This window comes from Chiloscyllium plagiosum, unplaced genomic scaffold (assembly GCF_037043375.1).
Source record: "Chiloscyllium plagiosum isolate Xiang-an unplaced genomic scaffold, Cpla_swu_hap1 HiC_scaffold_20, whole genome shotgun sequence".
NCBI classification, from domain to species: domain Eukaryota; kingdom Metazoa; phylum Chordata; class Chondrichthyes; order Orectolobiformes; family Hemiscylliidae; genus Chiloscyllium; species Chiloscyllium plagiosum.
In genome coordinates, this window is record NW_028270158.1 from 53,120,143 (window position 1) to 53,132,425 (window position 12,283).

General features: G+C 40.3%; 1 protein-coding gene across 1 annotated transcript in view; it reads right to left on the reverse strand.

The window, feature by feature from the left end:
• The window catches only part of LOC122560537 (myosin-16-like), a 73,493-nt gene that overhangs the window by 26,248 nt on the left and 34,962 nt on the right, over positions 1–12,283 (reverse strand). Inside the window, exons 20-28 of the mRNA XM_043711262.2 lie at positions 11,612–11,748; positions 10,550–10,631; positions 9,182–9,355; positions 6,849–7,076; positions 5,782–5,886; positions 4,383–4,469; positions 2,914–3,059; positions 2,094–2,184; positions 1,385–1,441 (exon numbers count right to left, since the gene is read on the reverse strand). Of these exons, the coding sequence (XP_043567197.2) occupies positions 1,385–1,441; positions 2,094–2,184; positions 2,914–3,059; positions 4,383–4,469; positions 5,782–5,886; positions 6,849–7,076; positions 9,182–9,355; positions 10,550–10,631; positions 11,612–11,748 (1,107 nt within the window). The remainder of the gene's footprint in view (positions 1–1,384; positions 1,442–2,093; positions 2,185–2,913; positions 3,060–4,382; positions 4,470–5,781; positions 5,887–6,848; positions 7,077–9,181; positions 9,356–10,549; positions 10,632–11,611; positions 11,749–12,283) is intronic.

Sequence of the window (12,283 nt, forward strand, 5' to 3'; positions counted from 1 at the left end):
GGGGAAAAGATCTTGACTAGTCATCTTATCAGTGCCCCTCATGATTTGAGAAAACCTCTATAAGGTCACTCCTCAGCCTCCTATGCTCCAGGGAAAAGAGTCCCAGCTTTGCCATTCAAGCCCTTCAGTCCAGTAATATCCTTATAAATCCTTTTTACCCTTTCCAGTTTAATAACATCCTTTCTGTAGCAGATCGATCAGAATGATATGCAGTACACCAAATGTGGCCTACCAATGACTTGTACAGCTATAACATGATATCCCAACTCCTGTACTCAATGCTCTGAATGATGAAGGCAAGCATGCCAAACATCTTTTTCATCACCCTGTCTACCTGCCTTTCAAGGAACTATGTACCTGCAGCTTTAGGTCTCTCTGTTCACAACACTCCCCTAGCCCCTTACACTAACTGTGTAAATCCTGCCCTAGTTTGTCTCACCAAAGTGGAACACCTTGCATTTATCTAAATTAAATTCCATCTGCCATTCCTTGGCCCACTGTCCTAATGGATCAAGATCCCATTGTGAAGATCTTCCTCACTGTTCACTATACCACCAATTTTGGTGTCGTCCACAAACTTACTAACCATACCTCCTATGTTCTCATCCAAATTATTAATAAAAATGATGAACAACAATGGATCTAGCATTGATTCCTGTGGAGCACTGCTGGTCACAGTCTGAACAACAACTCTCTACCAGAACCCTCTGTCTCCTACTGTCAAACCTATTTTGGAACCAATTTGCTAGTTCTCCCTGGATCGCATGTGATCTAATCTTACGAACCAGTCTACCATGCAGTACCTTGTTGTAGGCCTTGATAAAGTCCATATAGACAACATCCATTACTCTGCTTTCATCTATTTTCTTGGTCACCTCTTGAAAAAACTCAATCATGTTTGCGAGACACCATTTCTCACGCACAAAGCTCTTTTTGCATTTCCCTCTATTGGATGTTGTGTATCTTCCTGACCTCCCCACCATTCCCAGTTTTCAGAGTCACCATCTCACCTAACAGCTACACATTATGCTTTCAACAGCAGCCAGTTTCTTTCTTCAGCATCTCCAGGAGAGCTGATGCTCTCTCCATCTTTGTAAAGGTCTCAATATCCAGATTAAGACCTCTGCACACAGTTGTGTTCTTCACCTGCCCCTTGACCTCTGATACCATTTTCTGAACCCACTTGATAGTTTACAACAGTTTACCTAGAACTTGAAGCAGGAGGAATCATGAAGTATTTCTTATGCATAGAAATTAGGAAACTAATTACACTTTGGGAAAGATACAAATGCTTTAACTTGAGTTGATTATGGATATTACAGATTGGTTGCCTCCAGCAATGGATACCTTGCATTAATTACATATTTGATATTGTTTTACAAACCTTGGCTCTCATGGCACGCTCTCCCTCGAGTTCCTCTTCCAGTTCTTCAATTCTGGACTGTAGATACAAACACCTGCATTACCATTCAAAACCTTTCAATCTCAGTTTGCTAAGTATTGCAATGTTGCATTCATATTCTACATAAGAATACATATTTAACCAGGGTACATTAACACAAACATGAAGAAATTCAAAATGACTTTTATTTCAAAATCATATCACCAAAGTGAACACATTAAATACTAACCTGAAGAAAATAATGTGACTTTGTTGAACTCAGTATTCATATTTACATGTTGCTTTCAAAGCCACGAAGTAACAAAAGAGGAAGCATGACCTACTTTAAAGTAACCCAGAATAGATATTGTAGAAATTAGTCTTAAAAACAAATGAAAATATACTTGCATTAAATAGTGTCTTTGGGCGTAATAATGTGTGATGAGTAAAAATGTTGTGGTTGAGTTTACGTTTTACTTGGAATGGCGTGATTTGGATTCAACAGTACTCAGAGCAGCAATATCAATCTTTGAAGACTAGTGTTGGGCAGATGTAAAACCAGATCCAAGTGAGTTTTAAATTACCCCTTCCACCTATTAATCAAGTTAATCAACCAATTGTATAAAAGTGTTGCTGTTGTTCAAGTTCAAACATCTAGAAAGCGCTTTTCAAAGAACGGTGTCACAAATAGAGTCTTTCGCCCATTCTCTACCTGATGCTCTTTAAGTTTTCTGTGCAGTGTGGAATTCAGAGACTGCTCATCTTCCCACTTGGAGTTCAGGGAATTAATCTCCATTTCTTTTCTGCAAGAATCAAAAGAGGTGTAAAATTGCAGTGAAGGCTGCAACAGATGAAATCGGGGTCCAGAACAAAAAAAAAGTGAAAACATGAAATCCTGACTGGATTCAAACAGCTTCTGTAAGTTAATGATTAGAATTGTTTACATGCCCACAGGATGGATTTTTCTTTTGACAATTCTTTCATTCCTCAATGCAGCTGACTGTGTTGCAGACTAAACAACTGTATGAATTAATAAAAACAAGAAATAATATTGTTGCCATCAGGTCAGCAACTAGTTTACAAAAATATTAACCATTTCTGAGGTTTTTTTGAGATTTATTTCTTGTTATTAATGTTGCTGGAGGAACACTTTTTTTACAATTACCACATTATCATTGCAGTCAAATATTCATCCATATTATAGAGCAGGAATTCACCAAGGTTCCATCAACTGCGCTTTCTAAACTCTCTTCTGTTTAGAGGGACAAGGGCAGCAGATATATGAGAACATCACTACCTCCATGTTGCTCCGGTTTCCTCCCACAATCCAAAAATGTGCAGGTTAGGTGAATTGGCCATGCTAAATTGCCTGTAGTGTTAGGTGCAGGGGTAAATGTAGGGGAATGGGTCTGGGTGGGTGCGCTTCGGCGGGTCGGTGTGGACTTGTTGGGCCGAAGGGCCTGTTTCCAAACTGTAAGTAATCTAATCTAATCTAAATACATTGATTGAAAGCTGCAAACTAAGCCACCTACTTCTTCAGAACCTCCTCGAGATCAATCTTTGCTCTTTCCATCTCATTCAGATTTTCAATTGTCATCTTCAGGTCTCCCTCAGCCTTTCGCCGAGCTTTCTCTACCTCAGTCCTGATCTTCTTCTCCTGGCTCCAGTTATCCTCCAGCTGTTATATGTTTAAAAAATGGTCAAGTGTTTGACTACAATCATTTTCCCACACAACTGAATATGTTCCAAGTCAAAGACAGAGAGATGCATCAACATCACATTGTTTTGAGGGTGTTTCCCAAACATGGGTAGAATCCTTTTGAGGTGTTGGTGGGAGTCTCATCAGCCAGCTGGAGAGTCATTGAGAGATCCATGTCGCCTCTGCAAGGGAAGACCCACTGTACCCCATACACCAATCAGGCAGGGACAAGGCCACTAGCAGGGGCCTTCACCTGCATTTAAAACAACTAGGTTGAATAATCTACCAGGACAAAGCTGCTAGCCAGTCAGAGGCCTGCAGTTCTTACACTTGGCATCACCACGGACAAGGCTGTGTGTGCTGCCAGACATGCACACAGGAGTGGAGGGAGCTGAAGAGTGGGTGTACAGTTTGACCCATTGGCAGGCCATATCAACAGGTCTATCTGCAGCTGAGTTATTCCCAATGATGGTCTGAGGCTCTTATGTGGTCCTTAATTAGCCATTAAACATGTGAATTGGTGACAACACAAAAAAGTCAACCATGAGCTTTTCAGCCCCTCTGCTTAACTCCAGTGGAGATGAGGAATTAGTAGGATTCAGGTGGACACCACCTCAAGTTAATAAGTGCTCTTCTGTCTCAAAGCTTGTTACTGTCAGGAGCTAAAATCTCTGCTCCAAGAGTCTGAGAAGTGGGCACAGGTATTTGCCCAAGATATTGTATGTCCAACCTCAAGCAAGCAGACTCGACCTGCATGGGTATGCTCTACTTACTGAGCTTCATACACCCCCTAGCTGCCAAGCCAGTAGTACACTTGGGCACTGACTTCCGACGAAATACTTGGTATTGAAAGGAAAGAATTCCATCTCCTAGTAGCAGTTCAATCTCTATGGTTCCTATTATGAGTTTTCCATCAATGGGTTCTTATTTCAAAATCACTGAAGGAAATCTCAAACTCCTTTCTCAAGGAAGTTACTGTGTTGTTTGTCAAAGGTCAGGAAGTGCAAACTGCTGCCCACGAACTGTGCATGAAAACATGAGAAATTCCATTCTGTTCTCATTATATGTCCATTTTAACATCACAGATCAGTACATTTAGGAATATCTGTTTTTCCCTCTGTTGCCTTATTGATGAATACATCCTAAATCAGAATACTTAGAATGTATATATCCACATCAACGGGAACATGAATTGAAACTTTAAGGAGCCTCAAAATGCACTCATGTGGCCAGTGGAGATGACAAGCTTGGACAACCATGGTCTAAGCAATCATACTTTTTTCAAATATCTTAACTAGTTACCTCTTGGATCTGGGAGTTGAGTTTTCCATTGGTCTTAGTGAGATGATTGACTTTTTCTTCTTCAGACTGAAGATCATCTAATGTTTTCTAGAATAATAAATCAAAACAAAAATCATTATTTGATTGTTGATAATTCCAGTTACTTATGCTCTGACAAGAAATGTAAGTAGATAGATTTAGTAGAGATTTGTTTTATGCTTTCATAGCAAGTAGCAAGACTAGCATTTGTTGCTCATCTCCAACTGTTTCTTGAATGACAACAATCCATGTGGTGTTGGGACACTCATCATGCTGTTAATTATAAATCATGTTGTTATCACAGAGTTTAAAATGTGAATGTTCTTCAACCAAACAAAATAGACAATAAATGCTGCTGATGATGGCACCATTGTCATCATTAATATTCAGTTGATTCAATTATGTAGGAATTTGTGTTCCATCACTTCTGTGAAAGCATTGTCAGTTGCTGCATCCATCTAAACAGATGTGTGTGAACATCATACTCTGATAATTCATTGAAAACCATCAGTCAGAACTAATAACAATCACATCAGTTTAGTGGTGATTTTAATTCTGAGATGAGGGTGTGATAATTTCACAAGTGTGGGCTCTATGAACTGCAGTCACTTAGCTTAATTCTGCAAAGTTGATCAGTGCATTGAGTATAGGAGTTTGGAGGTCATGTTGCAGCTGTACAGGACATTGGTTAGGCCACTTTTTCAATACTGCATTCAGTTCTAATTTCACTGCTTTAGAAAAGATGTTATGAAACTTGAAAGGGTTCAGAAATGACTGACTTGAATGTTGCCAGGATTGGAGGGTTTGAACTATAGGGAGAGTCTGAATAGGCTGGGGCTATTTTCCCTGGAGTATTAGTGGTTGAGGGAAGATCTTCTGGAGGTTTATAAAATCATGAGGGGCATGGATAGGGTGAGTAGACCAATGTCTTTTCCCCATGGTAGGGGAGTCCAGAGTTTGAGGGCATAGGTTTAAGGTGAGGGGGGAAAGATTTAAAAGCTCCTAAGAGATAACTTTTTCATGCAGAGGGTGTGTGCATGTATGGAATGAGCTGCCAGAGGAGATAGTGGAGGCTGGGACAATTACCACATTTAAAAGGCATCTGGATGGGTACCTTAACGGTTGAGAGGGATATGTGCCAAATGCTGGCAAATCGGACTAGATTAGGTTGGGATATCTGGTCGGCATAGATGAATTGGACCGAAGGGTCTGTTTCTGTGCTGTGACTCTCTATGACTCAATGATTTGTGAAGTAACTGAACCATATTTCGCCACGAACTAAGTGAGTTCAAAGCAGTGACAATGCCTTGAAACTAGGAGACAGTAAATGGTTGTTAGCGATGGCGGGGTTAGGGCTGAAGTTCTGCAGACTCCTACTGACCTGGTGAAGCTCATCCAAGGCTCTTTTCTCCTTTTGCAGCTTAGCGATGGTATCATCTCGCTGATTGAGGTCTTGGGTCAGCGAACGCACCTTGTTATCGAGAGCCTGGTGGGATTTAAGAAAAATTGATGACACTATTAAACTGCACGGGCAAATGTATTTGTATGTATATGTGAGCACTTACACAAACTGCTGCTTAAGACTGGGGAATTTTCTTGGCAGGCATATTGTTTTAACTGGGCTTTGGTCCGGGTCAAGCACAGTAGCCCCCAAATTCTCAGTTGTCCTAACTGGGGTTAAAGTTGAAGACTCAATCAGCTCTGCTGTTTTGCTGCAATTGAGAGGTTACTGTGACTTCTCTGACCCTCATACTGTTTGAATCTGGTAAGCCTGAAGAGCTCATTGATAAGAAGCTGTTTAGTTCCAGTCTGCTTGTATAAGGTCATATTGGTCTCCCAGTTCTATACCTATGGCAGGTCTGTAACAGTATTATCTTTTGTCCCAGCTCTGTATGCCACTCAGTGAGACAAAGTTCATGTAGTAACTTGAAAGATTGTCTTGAGGGTGTTAGGTGGTTAGGAGGCCCTGGTTTCTTAGCTGCCCAGAGTTCATGCACTACCCATAGGAAAGATAAAATTTCCATGTTCCCTAGGAGGAACTCTTCTGTAAGTTATATAAATTCAGAGAAATTTCCATCTTGTTCCTTGCAAACCTGGAATGGTAGTGGGAAGGTGACCCACCAGTTTAGGTGGACTCTCACCAAGTTTTGGACTTTGCTGAGCTGTCAGATCGGGGTCTGGCTTATGCCTTAAGCTCCTGCCCAAAAGAGCTGATAGATCAGTGAGCACGTGCAGAGAGTAGTGAAGAAAGGCTCCTCCTCCTACACAAGTCCAGTGATAGCCTGGATGTTAGTGGAACCCGAAAGGGGATCATTGGGGGGGAATAAGGTCTTAAATGAGTTGGAGATGGGTAGGCATTTATAAGTCATCACAGTTTAAATTTTAGGTCTTTAGTTTTGCTTTATTTATTGCAAAGGAAATAATCAGGCAGGTAAATTTTCACAATACCTGCTTCTCTTTCTCAGTTTTTACAAGTGTTGTCTCCAGACCCTCGAGGTCCAGTTTCAGGTCAGACAATTCTGCCTCAAGCTTTCTCTTGTGATTTGCAAGGCTAATGCTGGAGTTCTCCTCCTCCTCAAGCCGTTCCTTCATATCTGAGATCTGATTTTCAAATTCCATCTTTGTCTTCATGAGTTGAGTCAGACGTTCTTCGAGATCAGCCATGTTTTCTTGTTCCTGCGGAAGAGGGTAAGGGGAATTAAGGTGATTTTCTGAGGATGGTTTTAAAGCCATTTGCTGAACCTGATAATGTCATTGAATCGTGCAGTCATTCTGTGTTTGTGCTGGTTGCTTGAAATAGTTTTTCAAAGAGGACCCAAATGTATGTTCTTCCTTTATAACCTGCAATTTGAAAGCTGCCATTGAGACTGCTTCTGCAACCCCTTTCAAACAGGGCATTCCACATTTGAAAAGTTGCTGATTTAAAACTCTTCATCACTTTTAACAGAATACCTTTTAATGATTAATATGTTATCCTGTAACAGGACATGGAGTGAAAGTGTCCCTTCAGACATAGAAGAAGCATTTGTTAAATTGTATTCAGTGCTAAATTAGCAGTGTCAGTGCAACTCTGAATATTTGTTAAAATTATCAAGTACAATTAGTGCTTTATTAATTAACGATGCATGTAGTTTTATTGTAATGCCTGCATTTTGTGTGTTTTATTTCTAAAGTTAAACAGAATTGCAGATAGGTGAGGCCACATGGGAAGATAGGCCAAGCAGGCCACTTGGCCTGGCTGATATTGTTGTAGCCTCAACTCTACCATCCTGTCTGCCCATCACACCCTTGAACCCCTCGCCTATCAAAAATCTAATTCATCTTGAAATAAATTCAATGTCTCAACCTCCTGTGATTTCTGAGGGAGAGAATTCCACAGATTAGCGATCACTCAGAGAAATGAATTTCTCCTTATTTCTATTTTAAAAGAGAGAGCTGTTATTTTTACCTGTCCCCTAAATCCAGTATCCTCTGGTATGTTTTCAGATTCTAACTCTGCTGGTATCCACTGTGATTGTACCCACCAGATACATTTGAATTTCACTGCTGAGAAAAGGCTCATTTTATCAATGCCTTTTGTCTTGCACTCCTCAGGACATTTCACAAGAATACAAATTCAAGGGGAGAATTAACATTTACACTGCAAGAAAGATGGCTATGGATTGGTTGGCAAATGGTTAATGCTTGCCAACTTAACAGCACACTCCTTTCATGCAGTATAAGTTTTTGATTTTTGACTTGAAGTTTTATTCTTGTGCAAGATCCTGATGAGTGCAAGACAAAAATCTTTGACAAAGTATGTCTTTTTTCAGCAATACATATTCTGTATTACTAAACAATTACTTATACCCGGTGGGGAAGGAGAACCACACAAAATCTTCAGTGCAAGTGAGACTCAGACTTGATAAGCAGAATAGGTCTATTCCATGGTAGTTGTAATATGACTCCTTCATTAGCCCGAAGATTATATTTAAGAGTATGCATAAATTACAAATAACTACGTTGACTTACCACTTTGAAACAACAACTGATAATGAGAATACATCCACCAAAATAAGTAAACTTTTGCAAAAAAAACTGTGTCCTACGATCTTATACTCCACAACCACCTGATGAGGGAGCAGCACTCCCGAAAGCTAGTGCTTCCAAATCAACCTGTTGGGCTATAATCTAGTGTTGTGTGATTTTTAACTTTGTACACACCAGTCCAACACCAGCACCTCCAAGTCATGACCAAAATAAATAGTTAGCTCTTCCCAGAAATTTATATCCTGATGGGTGGAGCTTGTTTCATAATGATAGTTAAACCTTTCAAGTATTAATCATCTGACACAACATCTTTCACAAGAGAAAATATTCTCTCCTCTAGACCCCTCAGGATCCCAATTGTTCCAATAAGATTACCTTTATTCTTCGAAACTAATATGGGTACAGTCCCAACCTGTTCATTCTCTCTTCATAGCCATTCATTCCAGAAATGAGTCAAGTACATCTTCTCAAAACTACTTCTATATGACTGATGACTGTTTCCTTTATCAACCATGGCTCAGTGATTAGCATTGATGCCTTCAAGTCAGAAGGCTACACTTTAGTGTTGAGAACCCGAATCTGTCACATCAGAGCAGGACTGAGGGAATGCAGCACTTTCCCTTTTAGTTGAGCCAAAAGTCAAAACAAAGTTAACACTATACAGATACTAAAGCAGAATCAGCTAGTTCTGAACAATTTTGCGATTGTTATATCAAGACAGTAATGATCTAGTTTAGTTGCAGATTACTTACAGCCTGAACTTGCAGTAAGAGGTCATTCTTTTCCTGTGAGAGAGTTGCTGTCTTCTCCTCGAGTTCCTTGACACGGTTAAGGAGATCATTGGTCTGAGCCATCGCAGCTCTCAGTTCTTCCTCTTTCTGCTTCATTTCATCCTCCTGACGGGCCACGTTCAACAAAGGCTTAACCTACAAACAAAAGGACATCATCAATATGATATCCAAAAATGTAGAAGGCAGGTCGTTTTCAAGAGATCATCTTTAATATAGCTAAACATCATTCAAAGAAAATAGATAGAAACACAGTCTCGTTTTTAACAAATATTTCAAAGAACACATGTTAATCAACAGAAGCAGGTACAACTACAACATTTAAAAGACATATATAAATATATGAAAAGGAGAAAGTGAGGACTGTAGGTGTTGGAGATCAGAGTTGAAGAGTGTGGTGCTGGAAAATCAGGCAGCATCCAAGCAGTAGGAGAATCGATATTTCATGCATAAACCCTTCATTATGAATGTATGAATAGGAAAGGTTTAGAGGGATATGGGCCAAATATAGACAAATGGAACTGGTTCATTTTAGGATACCGGTTAGCATGGACGAGCCTGTCTGAAGGGTCTGTCCTGCGTTGCATGACTCTATATATAAAGTCCTTTATATGGAAGCTATCTACAAGAACGTAGGGGACTTGGACAAAGACATGAGCATGGAATCTGACCTGACCATTCAGTGCCCTACTGAGGAAGAACTGCACTAAGAGGTTCCATCCTTCAGATTAACACCAGAGGAGTTCTTCATCTCAGAAAGTATCACAACCCAAATTGATCTGATTATCACTTGACAATAATTCACCTGCATTTCCAGCAGGGGTAATCAGTGACTGTTTGGGAGCAGTATCCTATATCCCTATCCTAAACCAGAAGCATTCAAACAAATGACAGTATTCTTACTTCCTCCTTTCCTGACAGAAACTAAGCTTCCTTTCACTGAGAAATTAAATCTAGTCTCTCCTGCTCAGGCTAAGAACATCAGAAGTCTGTTTAAGGTGAGAGGAGAAGGATTTAAGAAGGATGTGAGAGGCAACGTTTTTACATAGAGAGTGGTTCGTGTGTAGAATGAACTTCCAAACAAAGTCGTGGATGCAGGTATAGTTACAATGTTTAAAAGATATTTGTATAAGGACATGAATAAGAAAGTTGGAGGGATATGGGCCAAGCACAGGCAGATGGGACTGGATCAGTTTTGGACTCTGATTGGCATGGACTGGTTGGACCGAATGGTCTACTGTATTTCCATGCTATATGACTCTGTGACTCTTGAGACTCCTTACAATGGGATGATTAGATGGTAGGGAATAGCATAGCTTTTGTAATAAATACCTTAGTGTAAAGCTTCCACCAGCCCCAATAACGTAGTTGCAGGAATTTGCGGACATTGCGCTGAATAACAATTAATGCCATTCTGAAAATGATAAGAGAGGAAGAAAGGTACATCTTAGCAACAGGTAAGAAACAGCCACCTCCTCTTTATTGATTACAATATCAACTTTTCATTATTTTTATTCAGTCATACATGACATTCATTTGTGTGTTAATCATATGTGTGCCCACCCAAAATATGCAAATGATGCTGATGCTTGGGTTATGAGGCGGGTGAAGAAGGCCAGACTGAAGTTGCTGTTCACCCTTAATTGGTTCCAGGAGGCTGGCCAGGAATTTCCAAGCTATGCTGTGCACTGTCGATATCACAGGTGTGTGTCTAGCACACATACATTTGAATTATGTGGCTTACACATGTAAATTTCAAATACATATACACATACAGTGCTATGTGTAGCGTGCTTTGGAAGAAAACAGTGACTTTAGATCGATTGCTCTTAACGTTTAATACCAATGGATCTTTCCTCCCTCATGTTTGGGCCTGTGGTGGAAAAAGAATCGATGTAACAGATAATTATTATTGTGCTAAGTGACAACCATGAACAAGGCAAATTAGATGGACCTGGGCCTTTCTTTGTCATGTAATGATAGGTGCTTCTGTAGTTAACAGGAGATAGTGGCATTGCGGTTACTGGATTAGTAATTCAGAGCCTCAAGTAAGTTCAAATCCCACCATGGGAGCTGGTAAATGAATTCAATTACTACATCTGGAATTGAAACCTAGTTGCTGTAATGGAGACCACAAAATTGCCATGATTGTTGCAAACACCTGACTCCAGACTCACAGCAGTGTGACTGACTTTCTGAAATAGCCCTGCAAGCCAATTAGTTCAAGGGCATTGTGGGATTGGCAACAGATTCTGGCCTTGCCAGCAATGCCCACATCCCCATCACAAAATAATTCAAAATATGGCTCCATGAGACACATTCCTTCAAGATTATTCACAGTACGTCATAAATGTAGGATTCATGCATGAAGTTTAACTGAATGTAGTGTCTCACCTTCTCTCCAGCATCTTTTTGAATTCTATGCGCATCAGCATCCCACGGGAACGACACTGAATCATTGTCATAATCTTTGCCAGTCGCTCATCACGGAAGTCCTCTAGTTTAGCCAGAACACCAGCACGGAAGAATACCTGTGAAGTACAAGTAAGAGATGTGAATCATGTAACAAACACTAATAGAAGATTTTGGTCTATCCCCATATCTAACATTGATAAAACCTCAGCATTTAAACACAGCAGTCAGCACTAAAGCTCACTGCAACCTTTACTAAAGAAATACATTCTAAATTTCAGTGAATTCACATTTCTTACCCTGTTTCTGATCTAATGTGAATCTGGGGTAAATTGATTTGGCAGAAGGCAGCTAAGGTTGAAATGAACAGAGGAACAGAAGGATAACTTTCAACCTCTCAACCTTGTTCCTTCATGAAATGAGATAATTGTTGATGTGTGTGTTAACTTCATTTGCCACCCACAGTTCTATACAGTAATCTGTGGTTTCCTCATTTCCCCTCCCCCCACCTTGTCTCAGTCAAATCTCTCGAACTCAGCACCGCCTTCCTAACCTGCAATCTTCTTCCTGACCTCTCTGCCCCCACCCCACTCTGGCCTATCACCCTCACCTTGACCTCCTTCCACCTATCGCATTTCCAACACCCCTCCCCCA